General features: G+C 33.2%; 1 protein-coding gene across 1 annotated transcript; it reads right to left on the bottom strand.

The window, feature by feature from the left end:
• Positions 1-4,091: 4,091 nt before the first annotated feature.
• Positions 4,092-8,625, bottom strand: LOC127722476 (uncharacterized). The gene is made up of 2 exons (XM_052229318.1): positions 8,169-8,625; positions 4,092-5,126 (listed from the first exon to the last, which is right to left on the bottom strand). The coding sequence occupies exons 1-2, from the start codon at positions 8,623-8,625 to the stop codon at positions 4,402-4,404; spliced, it is 1,182 nt and encodes a 393-aa protein (XP_052085278.1). The 3' UTR covers positions 4,092-4,401.
• Between the last annotated feature and the right edge of the window lie 4,938 nt (positions 8,626-13,563).

Here is a 13,563-nt window from a genome sequence, read left to right as displayed (position 1 = left end):
ATGTGAAACAATTCAAACGAGAAAGTTTAATGGCGTTATTTATAACAAAACAATTTACGAAAACCAAATACGAAACACATAAACCAACGACAACCATTGAACTACAAGGTCTTGACTTGAGAAAGGAATTTGACCCTAACCCTAACATGGGATCGCCGTATAACAGCACAACAAAAACTATAAAATCAGTTGCAACTGGCTAACTCAATAGATCGGTATTACTGGCCAATATAAATTCATCAAAATCCGGCGTAGATCTCGATGCTCCGGTAGAGTGAGCTGATCCTGATCAACGTGAGTCGCCTGTCGTGTAATTCGTGAAATTGCAAACCCAGTGATTTGGTCTAATGCGGTAGGTCATCCTCGAGGAAAAAAGGACGGAATTGTGCTTACGAAAATTGGAACATATATTATCCTTCGTTTCCCTGTAACTTGAGTGTGAGTTGATTAAAAGTGTTTCATTTGTTGACAATAAATTAAAAAGTCATAGTGGAAGGTAGACACAGCAAACCTTTATTCCGTCGTCGGTAATGGCGTCAGCGTCTTCGTCATTTAGATCGTTACTTTTTTTTTAGATTTGTCATTTCGGGATCTTTCTTAGCTTACTATGCGATAAGAGTTTTGCTCATTGTTGAAGACATACAGTGACACATAGTTGTTAACTTCTCCGTGATTTGGTATGTGGTGGAGAGATGTCTCATTGGCTATAATACCAAAACTTTTTTGTCCTGATACATTTGTAAATCTCTATGAATTGTTATAAAACTTGTATGAAGTTAATCTTTTAGATTAAGATAAAGCATCTACAGAAAATCCTTTTTTTAAAATCTTGTATGTTACAGAAAAATGAACTTTTTACGGTCAACATTACAATTTTACACTGACAGTAGCAATCTCATGCAAGACAGAGTGTTCCGTGGAATCCTTCACGAATTTATTATAAGACTGCTTCCGTTTGAGAACTAAGGAAAATAAACGGCCGGACTAAGTGGTGTGGTTATATCCCCCTTATGTCCGAAATATTGTTATTATTTAGTACTTTTTTCCCTGATATTTGACTGTCGTTCTCCTTTTCATAGCAAATAACTCTGAAAATCAGCTCGTACTTTAATTTGAACTTGAATTCATTGGATAGCGACACACATCGGAAGCACATTAAAAAAACGACTGATATGGAAATCGATTTAAAAATAGACCTATGTTTTTCCAAAATGGTCACGTGGTTTAACCTCATCATCAAATAAACAAGTTGTCGACTTAATCAGTTAACAAGTTGAATTCAACATGTCGACTTCTTATTACTTTGTCATTACATTTATTCTAACAAGTCGACATTCCGACAAGTTGACTCCACATGATGATTTGATTCCAGCTTATAACACACAACATAACTAATAATTCCGACTTATTTGCAACAAAATAACTTTACAAGGGGTGTACCATATGCGCTTCCATAGGATGATGCAAAATGGAGGCGAAAGATATCAAACATGAGGAAAAGACAACGAACCGTCAACAAAACACTAGGTATTCATGGTATTAGAGACATTGGTACTGTATAATATTTCTGAATAAGTACATGTAAGAAAAAGAGAATAAGTGATAGAGTGAGTGATCACAGTTGTTTGAAAAAAATGAAACGTTCTACTGAGACTTTTTAACGATATGTATGTTATAGGCATTCTCTAAATTTAGGCATTTTGTAAAATGCCTGCAAGATTCAGGTATTTTACATAATGACTAATTTTTCTAGGCATTTTACAAAATGCCTGGAAATATTGAAAGACATTTTACAAAATGCCTGAAATTATTTTCTAGAATGAAATGTTAAAAAAACAATTGAAAGCTTTGGACAACAGAGCAGTTAGATTTATGATAATTTCTGAATGTTAAAGCTTGTAATTTAAGAGCTTTAATAATCAAAAATAAGTTTTACTGAATTATTCCAAATTCACACAAGCACAGAACTACAATTATTTGTCATTTCTTAAAATGTTTGGATAACAGAACTGTTAATACACAATAATTGTCCTGATTTTTTGCAAATACATTGTTTGGCGTAAAATCTGGTTTTGGCACTTTGACCACATTTGGAGAAACCTGGACCATGACACATTTAGCTCTTTCATTACCTTTTCTGATAAAACACTTAATGGTCGACAACATTGGTTTTCGCAATAAGCACACACGTCACACAGGAATATATTCTTTTTCATATGTTCACAAAAGATTCAAAGTACATTATCATGATTAGTTTGACTTGTATCTTTTGGCTTATAGATTTTTACGGACTGAAGCAGATCTGCCCATGACGGGTGATGCATCTATAATAGGAGACGCTTACCCTGTCAATGCATTGTTATTTGTCTCTTCTTGGTCGATTTTCGACACAGTTAACTACTGTCTCATTACATCATCAGATTGCAAAGACCCAGGAATTTTCTTGAGGCAGTGAAGATGAAGATACTCATATCTTTGCATCACAACCAAACACAGCCTTGTATGACGAAACCCATGGTATGGAGGAGAATTTGTTTGGATGTGGATGTATAAATTTTCATTCTTTCTGAATAGGAACATAAAATATATTGCCGCATGTTAGTAAAATGCAACACTTTCTGTACGGCAAGAAATCCTTTGACCGTTCTGCAGGTGGAATGTTCTGTCCCTATCCAAAATACCTTCATTTCAAGAGGCAGTCGAAATTTCTGTCCTTTATCCAAGTTAATCCACTGCAGAAATAACCAATATGAATTATAACCAAATTGTTCTCGTCGTAAAAGTGCATGAAATATTTGCTACTGAAAGCAAACAAACAGCAATCAGTTAATTAAAAACAAACTTCTTTTTCTCTGCTTCATACGTTTCACTTCACTTCACTGTTTTGAATCTGGATTTTCCCAAAATTCGTTTGTAAATTTTGTTCTATTGAAAGAACATTTTGTCCTTCTGCTATTTTGACAAAATAATCATAAATTTACTATCTATAATACAAAGTGAGTACATACTTAACGTAGTTTCACTAAAAGGAACATATCATATGACATACAGACTTTCCCAGCTGTTTTTTGAAGAATAAATTAATTCTATCAAACCATTAGTTATTTTCTTTGCAAGATGTTGTGCTTTTGTCCACTTTTTGTCATATGCATCTCAATGATATCCGTTTTCTACAAATTGCCTAAAACTGAACAGGCAATTTGTTGAATTCTGTTTCAAAATTTCAGTCATTTTACAAAATGACTAGGTATTTTTAGTCATTTTAAAAATGCCTGTCAAGGTTAGGCATTTTATATATTGCCTGAAAATTAAGTCATTTTACAAAATGACTAAATTTAGAAAATGCCTGTAACATATATAGGTCAAATTTATTTGTTCAGTGTATACGTATGTTCAATGGTGTTAATATGTCTTTTTGATTGAGTTAAGCTATTTCAGTTGATATTTTATAGTGTGTCTTTCTATGTTGTGATGTTACACTATTGTTTCAGAAAAAGGGTGCAGGTTTGGTACCATTAAAACGTTTAAACCCGCTGCATTTGTTTGCACCTGTCCTAAGTCAGGAATCTGATGTTCAGTAGTTGTCGTTTGTTGATGTGGTTCATAAGTGTGACCTATAATGGTTTACTTTTATAAATTTTGACTTGGATGGAGAGTTGTCTCATTGGTACTCATACCACATCTTCTTATATCTATATAGAGAATCATATTTGACCATGCTTAAGCAATAGCAGTTCAACCAAAAGCAGTTCACACCTGCTTGCCTTTCTGTAGCACCTGAAATCACCCCCAATTTTTAATTGGGTCATGTTTGTCAGTCTCACAGTGGCGGATCCAGAAATTTTCATAAAAGGGGGGGGGGGGGGGGGCACTGACTGCCTAAGAGGGGGCCCGCTTCAGTCATGCTTCAGTGATTCTCTTAAGAATCAACCAATTTTTCCCACAAAAGGGGTGGGCCCGGGTCCCTTTGAAAACCCTCTAAATCCGCCTCTTGTCTCCAGTTTCTATGCGGAATAGCTATAGAATAATACATTTTCTTTGCAAACTATTTAGTTTGAATAAAAAAAAATAACAATATAACACATCTTAGAGACATACATTTAAAATTACAACAAAACAACTCTGATTTCGTGTTCTCAAACCAACTATCAGTGTAGTATAAGTACTATGTTATAAAAATGAATAAATACAACAAAAAAAACAGAATGTAATACTTCGAGATTATATCTGCATTTGGTATGCTTTGATAGCAACGCAAGCTAGTTTGGTCAAAAGTCTTGATATATTTCAAAAATGTATCACTTCAATCAATATGAGATTGAAGCGTGTATAGTCCAGTGAAAAGAATGGTTTGTTGTCGTACATGCAAGTTATACTAAAGATTCGTAAAAATACATTCAATCACAGTAATCTCTGCATCGTGCGAGAAAGAGCATCATCGCTATTGCTGTAGATACTTGATTCAGTCAGAGTTCGTTTCACTTGAGAATTCTTACTTGTGTTTTTGTTAATTATACTTGGAAAAGACAACTGATTTTCTGAGATACATTTCCGAATGTTTTGAATATTCTCGGTGGTTTTCCTAGGAGAACGACCAGAATTTATAAAAGTGTCATCATCGTCGTCATCCCCATCAGGTCCATCTATTAAATCTAACATAAGCGGAGTATTCTCTCCTGACTGAACAAGAGGTGAATCGCGCAGGTCAGGAAGTGATACTGAATTCCGCCTTGCTTTTCTTCTTGCAAGAGGAGATTCCATATTCCATGTTCGATTTTTCTCAGTCTTTTCGGAAATTGAGGGTAAGATAAGATCTGGTGACAAAATAGTATTTGCACACTTTTTGCTACGGTTGAGTTTTACAGACGATAATGTCAAAGCGTGGTCAGAGTCATCGTTTTTAGACGACGTTTCCAATTGAAGAGCAAGAGACGAATCAACCGGTCCTCGTTTTAGTAAAAGTTTCCTCTCCGTTCTTGGTGAATAAATCGAAGGAACCGGGTCGTGTCCTAGTTTGATTTGTTTTTCTTTCACTTTTGCTCTTGGTATATTTGCTTCGAACTGCTCTATTATTTTGATTATTTTTTTATTTCCACTCTTTATTGCCATATGTAATGGTTTTTGTCCTGAAATGGAAAAGTTTGGAAATAATTACTGGTTATGAAACAACTAAGTCATTATGTTACTAGACAAAGTTGACCACGGATGAGTCCAGTTTGTCGTTAATCAAAATATCTTTGCTACACATGAAGTAAGGATTTAATTAGTAAATACACATTTCAGTTCAGAATTGAAAGGAAGTAGACATTACATTTATTAATCATTAGTTGGGCCGCGGTGGCCAATTGATACTAGTTATTTATCTTCAGTATCACCAGCCTATCAATACTGAGGTTGTGAGATTGCACCCTGTACGTTGCACGTTACGTTTGACTCCCATCGTAATTGACCAGGATTGCCAATTGTCCTGCCTAGTGTAAAACAATTTAAACAGGAAAACAAACCATCGGTCTAATCTATATAAAAAACGAGAAACGAGAAACACTTATGAACCACATCAACAAACGACAACTACTGAACAACAGGCTCATAGTTGTCAGTATTTGACAGCTGTTCCCTTACCATTAATTATCATTTTATATTTAAGTAAAATATCAATAAATCGGTCCTTTAATGGATTTTCAGAAACTTTTAAATACATTTTGAAATAGATCAAAATTGAAAATGGCTTCTGGTAGGATAGTCCTGTTTTCCTATTTGCTGGAATTAAATAAGGATGAATGTGTGGTAACAATGTTTTTAATATTTTTAATTTTTAGTAACAAAGGCAGCCATTTTTGAAGATAGATTCGGTTATATACCAGGATTCAGAAAAAAAAAACGATGTTCATCATTCTTAAGTTTTGTAGCCGTTGGTCCTTAGTATTATTACCAGATTTTTGTATTGTTTTCTGTTTGTGTGTGTGTGTGAAATGTTCTATGTATAATTATAACGGTAGTGTTCTTATAAAGAGGATAAGATTTACGACTGTATTTTTTTTAAAAGGGACCATGAACGTATCGTTTACTAAGCGATATGGGTTAGCTATTCATCTTTGAATTTATTTTTGAAATATCTGTTATTTTCATTCTTTTTTATGTGCCTTTAGTAACAATTGTTTTTTAATGTATGTTCTTGTTTCCTTGAAAACTAATGAAGTTGAAGAATATTTTCCGAAACTTGACGAGTGGTGACGTATCTAGTAATAATTGATGTGATGTTTGATATCGGATAATGTCTTAACCGTGGAACTTAAAAAAAGAAGAATGCAATAGTAATCATTACCCTAAATTTAACTCAGACATGTGGCATTTACCCAGACTTTTGTTTTCTACAACGGTTTACCATTACTGTTATATATTTCTACACTTGATAACAACGATTACCATTACTGTTATATATTTCTACACTTGATAACAACGACTTACCAGTACTGTTATATATTTCTACACTTGATAACAACGACTTACCAATACTGTTATATATTTCTACACTTGATTACAACGACTTACCAGTACTGTTATATATTTCTACACTTGATTACAACGACATATCATTACTGTTTTATATTTATACACTTGATAACAACGACTTACCATTACTGTTATATATTTCTACACTTGATAACAACGACTTACCATTACTGTTTTATATTTCTACACTTGATAACAACGACGTACCATTACTGTTTTATATTTCAACGCTTGATAACAACGACGTACCATTACTGTTATATATTTCTACACTTGATAGCAACGACTTATCATAACGGGTATATATTTCTACGCTTAATAACAACGACTTACCATTAGTGTTATATATTTCTACACTTGATAGCAACGACTTATCATAACGGGTATATATTTCTACGCTTGATAACAACGACTTACCATAACTGTTATATATTTCTACACTTGATAACAACGACTTACCAGTACTGTTATATATTTCTACACTTGATAAAAACGACTTACCAGTACTGTTATATATTTCTACACTTGATTACAACGACTTACCAGTACTGTTATATATTTCTACACTTGATTACAACGACTTATCATTACTGTTTTATATTTATACACTTGATAACAACGACTTACCATTACTGTTATATATTTCTACACTTGAAAACATCGACTTACCATTACTGTTTTATATTTCTACACTTGATAACAACGACTTACCATTACTGTCATATATTTTTTTACATTTGATTACAACGACTTACCATTACTGTCATATATTTCTACACTTGATAACAACGACTTACCATTACTGTCATATATTTCTACACTTGATAACAACGACTTACCATTACTGTTTTATATTTCTACACTTGATAACAACGACTTACCATTACTGTTTTATATTTCTACACTTGATAACAACGACTTACATTACTGTTATATATTTCTACACTTGATAACAACGACTTACCATTACTGTTATATATTTCTACACTTGATAAAAACGACTTACCATTACTGTTATATATTTCTACACTTGATAACAACGACTTACCATTACTGTTTTATATTTCTACACTTCATAACAACGACTTACCATTACTGTCATATATTTCTACACTTGATAACAACGACGTACCATTACTGTTTTATATTTCTACACTTGAGAGCAACGACTTACCATTACTGTTTTATATTTTTACACTTGATAGCAACGACTTACCATTACTGTTATATATTTCTACACTTGATTACATCGACTTACCATTACTGTTATATATTTCTACACTTGATTACATCGACTTACCATTACTGTTATATATTTCTACATTTGATTACATCGCCTTACCATTACTGTTTTATATTTCTACACTTGATTACATCGACTTACCATTACTGTTATATATTTCTACACTTGATTACATCGACTTACCATTACTGTTATATATTTCTACACTTGATTACATCGACTTACCATTACTGTCATATATTTCTACCAGTACTGTTTTATATTTATACACTTGATAACAACGACTTACCATTACTGTTTTATATTTATACACTTGATTACATCGACTTACCATTACTGTTATATATTTCTACACATGATAACAACGACTTACCAGTACTGTTATATATTTCTACACTTGATAACGACTTACCATTACTGTTATATATTTCTAGCAAACTAATACCAGCTGGATGTTCTAAGATCCGTTTAGTTATGATATAGTCAATGTTTTTAACAGCATGCGACAAAACGGAATTTCCATCAAAGTCAAACATTTCCAGTCTCGAAGTAGGATCACTTATAATATAGTCTGCTATTGTCGTTCGTCTCGCCAAACACGCATGCATCATCGCAGTTTTCCCGGAAGAATCCTGTAGGTTTAAGTCAGCATAGCGTTCCAAGAGCAAATCCATAATAGCCATTAAACTTGAGTCCGGTATCTCACTATAACACAATTTCATCATTGGCGTCTGTAAATCTTGTGTGACATCACGCACATTAACCTCAAATTTCGGGTTATTGATTAAAGTCTTTATTTTTTCAATGTCTCGTCTTTTAATAAGTGTCTTTAAATTCTTTAGGAATTTCTCATTTTCTGATTCACCCATCCTTCACATTATCTGAAATATAAATTGCAGATATAGTTAAAATGAAGAAATCATAGTAGGCGTAGGGTATTAACGTACGCTGATTGGACAACAATAAACAAATACAAAAAATCAAATGACATCTAGATATTCAACAATAGATACTGTTTCTACACAATACATTCAGCTCTACGAAAAGATGCGTTGGAATTCAACAGACTATAAAAAACCTATTGTTTACACCTAATTCGCTGAATGACAAATAAGTTTAAAAAATAAGGAGATCTTGATGATTGCAAATGAGACAAATATCCACCAAAGACCAAAAGCGCAATAATGGGAACAATCAACTACAGGCTACCAAAAAGTCCTCAATTGTAAATAAAACCGATACCGTTTAGTTAACATATTCCGGGTGACAAATTATGCAACACCGTTAAGATTTGAATTACTATCAATGCCGAGGCTCCCGAGGAGAGGGAGACACAAACATGTTTCGGTATTAATCAGAATTCCATAGTTTCTTTGTAGTCATATATGTAGAAGGTAATATTTTATTGTAACGCGTTTTTCTGTATCACCATCAACATTTATGTATAAGGGTCTGGAGGGGGATCTTACATTTCTCTATATTCTTTAATTTTTAGGCAATTTTTCTCGATTCTGAAAACCCCACCCAGACCCTCATATATGTATTTTTGTTCATCAAATAAACGAGTGTGATGTTGGTCATAACTCGAAGAATAAAGGTTGGGGTATTTGTTTAATTTGTAAATCAACCCAACACCATTAGTTTCCAATTTTTTAATGCATCTTGGGTAAAAACTCACACTGTTTTGTGTAATACAAATGTATAGAAATGGTTTGTGTGCAATATGTGACACTACATCGCAAAACGTTTCTACATAGAGACGTTACTGAATTTCTGTTTTTAAGATTATCAGCTAAAGTTTAAACTAGATGACTTACTTAAACTTATTCAATGATTTGTATTTCTCTTAAATCTGGCCACAATATATTGATATTTAATCGGATTATAAGTACATGTAATAAACAATGTACAAAACATGTAATACACTTTATATTAAAAATGCACTATATACATACAGTATTATACATCACGTACTGTGATACAATCCTAGATAAAGCCAACGAGGAAAGGCATTACTTGAATAACGAAAGCTATAATATATAAACTAGTTGGCCGAGTGGTCAGGACACAGTATAGGCGAAGTTTCCACGAGTTCGAATCCTCCTGAGGAAGAACAAAATTTGCTACTGCAAATTTGCAGATTTAACGCTGTTGGCCTAAATTTCAAATCATAGACTGGACAATTTTTATATGTTGCATCTCCGCCACGCTTTGTATTTAAGAGTAAGGACAAAAATTGTTCGGCTCAATGAAATTAACTCATTTTGCTTATTTTTTAATCAATGTTATATCTTAAGCAACTATTTCGTGAAACTTAAAGTGTATGTAACATATAGTCTAAAGGTAAATTTATTTGCCTCTGGTCGTTTTCAAACTGACTAATTCATAAAATCTTTTCCAATATTTCATTCGCCATGGCTATTTGCTTATTGGAAATTGCTCACATTTGATGCAAAACAATTCATAGTTGGAGTTTACGTTTTGTAAAGTTCATTAATTATGTATCTTAACAATTATCACCAATGATATTTTATAATTACATACTGATCCTAGCTATGTTCAGTTTAACAAATATTTGCTCAAGAAACAAAGGCAAAGTTGAAAACATTTATCATATGCATTACAGTATAAACGGCGTAGATTGGATCTATTTGAATGTAATCTCTTGACAATAGAAACCCACAGTAGTTATGATTTGTATGTCCAATCGAGGAAACTTTAAACATTTATTATTTGTAAACAGAACATATCTACTCCATTAACGTTAATGAACGAAAAGAATTGTGGATTCATAATTCTCTTCCGCGATGGTGCCTTGCAATACATTTGTGTATACCCAATATAAGGGAGCTGCCATTTGATTTTTATGGGGGGGGGGGGGGGGGGGGGGGGCTAGGATGAAAAATTTTGTCCTGCATTTTTTTTTTTTAGTTGTAATCTCTGTCCTGCCTTTTTATTTATTTTTCACTCTATTCGGTCCTGCCTTTTTTTTTTTTTTGGTTTATCCTGACTTTTTTTTTACATAAATTGTCATCCTGCCTTTGTTTTTTGCAAAGTGTCTCATCCTGTCTGTTGTTTTTACTCAAAACTCCTGTCCTGCCTATTTTTTTTCAACTTTCATCCTAGCCCCCCTCCCCCATAAAAATCAAATGGTAGCTCCCTAAGCATTGAAATCATTTAATGGAATTAACTTGCTGACTTAATTATAAAGTTCATGGTAATGATCTTATGTGTTACCCTTGATTGATTTCTTGCAGAGTGGATAGCAGTTTGTTTCTTAGATAAATCAAACGACAAATATGTTCAGCGAACCATAACAGGTCTTTACCACTAGGTTTTTCTCAAATCAGGTTATATTAACTTACAATAGTAAGAAAATCGATATTTCGAGTATTATAGAATTAAAAACTGACAATACCAGATGGTTTTCAATTTGTCCTGAAGACATTTTAGGGGACTTCAGAATTTTCCGTAATGTAATAATATATACATTGATTTTTTGAAAAAAATCTTTACAAGTCTAGGCGGGAATATCATTGGTTTATGTTATGAAAAAAGAACAAAAAGTTCAACAGAGCATTGACAGATCTTTGACTTTGTAAACGACGCGTGGACATACGCGATTATGTATATCAATCAAATTGTATCGTATCTTGCTCAACAACGAATCTAAGATACATACACTAAAACACTTTTCTAAACAATTGTCGATTGGCAACAGAGGCGTAGAGAACGGGCGGGGAAAGCCCCCCTCCTCCCCTTTTTGGTCCCACTTTTTAGCAATTTTAATTCTGTCTACCGAAGACTCGCCGGTAGTGTGCGCATCAAAACATTTAGAAGGCCACATCAAATATGAAGTTGAAAAGCATTGAAAACCACAAATAACGAAAAGTTGTGACAAATACAATTGAGGATAGATTTGCCTTGGGTAGAAAAACCTCAGTGTTCCATAAAAAATCTACTTTTTATAAACCTTTCATTAGCAAATGACTCACGTTAACTTAGGACTTGAACGAGTTCACCGCCGCATACAATTGTTTTGAAAAAAGTAAAATATTTCTTTTACTTAACCACAGTCCTAATACAACTGTGTTAAGCCAGTGGCCAGATGTTGCCTTCTGACATAATTTTTGTTCTCATAGAATGCTCAGTATTTGCTTAAATCGGGCAGCTGTTTTTCTCCTACAAATTATTCCCCGTTTTGTTATCCCGGGACCTTTTTAAACTTCCACTCCGGTATTATTTTGCAGATTGTTGAAGGCCGTACGGTGAGCTTAAGGGTATTAGTTCGAACTAAATGATCGTTAGTGTCCTTGGGTTTTCCATCTGTTTGCGTGTATTTCAGACAGGTTAAGTTGCGTGACGTCAAATTAAAAAACGAAATATAATCAAATTAATCCCCTGTAAGACATAAATATTCCATTCCATCTAAGGATCGGTATATTGTCAACAAATCAAAAACAAATAATATTAAAGTGATCATTAAACTGTAATTCTTTCAAAGGTATGTGTAGGCTTATCTTTGTGTAATAAAGATTTGTTAAAATAAAAAAAAACTTTAGGTCATGGATTCGCATATATATATATTCTATCTGATCAAATCGTGTTTCATATGAAAGTTTCAAGGGTCATGGTTATTAAGCTGTATTGTTGGACGAATCAGTGTCAAATCTTATTGTAAACCAGTGTGAATTCGACTGTACAGAAAGGACATTTTATTTTGATGTAAGGATGTATAGATTAATACTTTTCTTGCACGAGACATCACATTAAACGTACCCATTCTGACCACACGTGGCTGCGTATGTATACGTGCCGCACGGCCAAAAGGACGCCCCTCTTCAGCAAGGGATGTACTGCAGGATTGGGAATTACAAGAGAAGAAGACATTTTACTATACCCTAGCCAATATTTAAGTGCAAAACATTCCGAAATGATGAACATTAGAGTGAAAAACATCCTTAAAAGAAGAACCAAATTAAAGGTTCAAAGCGTGCAATGTTTACACGCATGATATTTTAGGCATATCCTTTGTCAGTGTGACCTATATTTTTACATTCTCTGATTTATGGTGCTTGACACATTACTGTACTGTGACTTATATTTTTAATGACAGATTAATATTTTAAGTTTTACATGGAGACAGGTCGTTATACACTATCTTAAATCACAATCTAGCATTTACTTCCAACACATTGGTCATAAAACCATTAGAGCATCGATGTAAAACTGTAAAAAATTAATGACAAACTTCTATCAATAAAAAATATACCGCATCACATGTAAAAATTCTTTTGCTAATGTGTTAATGCTTTTAAACTAGTTTCCTTAACACAGAATTTCATGAATTATAATCAATGTTCACAGATCTGCTGGTTTAACACGTTAGCCACAATTTTGTATTGAAATAAATAGCATTACAATAAACATTACACAGTCGTATAGTAGTATTATTCATTCTAAATTGTAAAATTTCAGCTCGGGCAATTATAAATACATATAGGACAAACGCTTTTAGAAATATCTACCACATCTATGTGGACTTGATAAGTATAGCTGTAGTAAGAGAGCTCAAGAACTACCGGTCCACTTTATATGAAGGGTATGTCATTTTGACAAAAGTGTGCAGGGCAGCATGTTTTTCAAAAATCAAATGAACAAGACAAGTGTGTAAATCAAATTAACAAGACAAGTGTGTACATCAAATTAACAAGACAAGTGTGTACATCAAATTAACAAGACAAGTGTGTACATCAAATTAACAAGACAAGTGTGTACATCAAATTAACAAGACAAGTGTGTACATC

This window comes from Mytilus californianus, unplaced genomic scaffold, assembly GCF_021869535.1.
Source record: "Mytilus californianus isolate M0D057914Y unplaced genomic scaffold, xbMytCali1.0.p SCAF_12, whole genome shotgun sequence".
NCBI lineage: Eukaryota > Metazoa > Mollusca > Bivalvia > Mytilida > Mytilidae > Mytilus > Mytilus californianus.
The sequence above is the reverse complement of the archived record's forward strand: the minus strand, read 5'-3'. Positions and strand labels throughout refer to the sequence as shown.

Excerpts from the sequence above, each read along its gene's own strand:
- LOC127722476 (XM_052229318.1), bottom strand. The coding sequence starts at position 8,625 with ATGGGTGAATCAGAAAATGAGAAATTCCTAAAGAATTTAAAGACACTT. Across the intron at positions 5,127-8,168 it reads AGAAATATATAACAGTAATG|GACAAAAACCATTACATATG; the intron begins GTAAGTCGTTAT and ends TTTCCATTTCAG.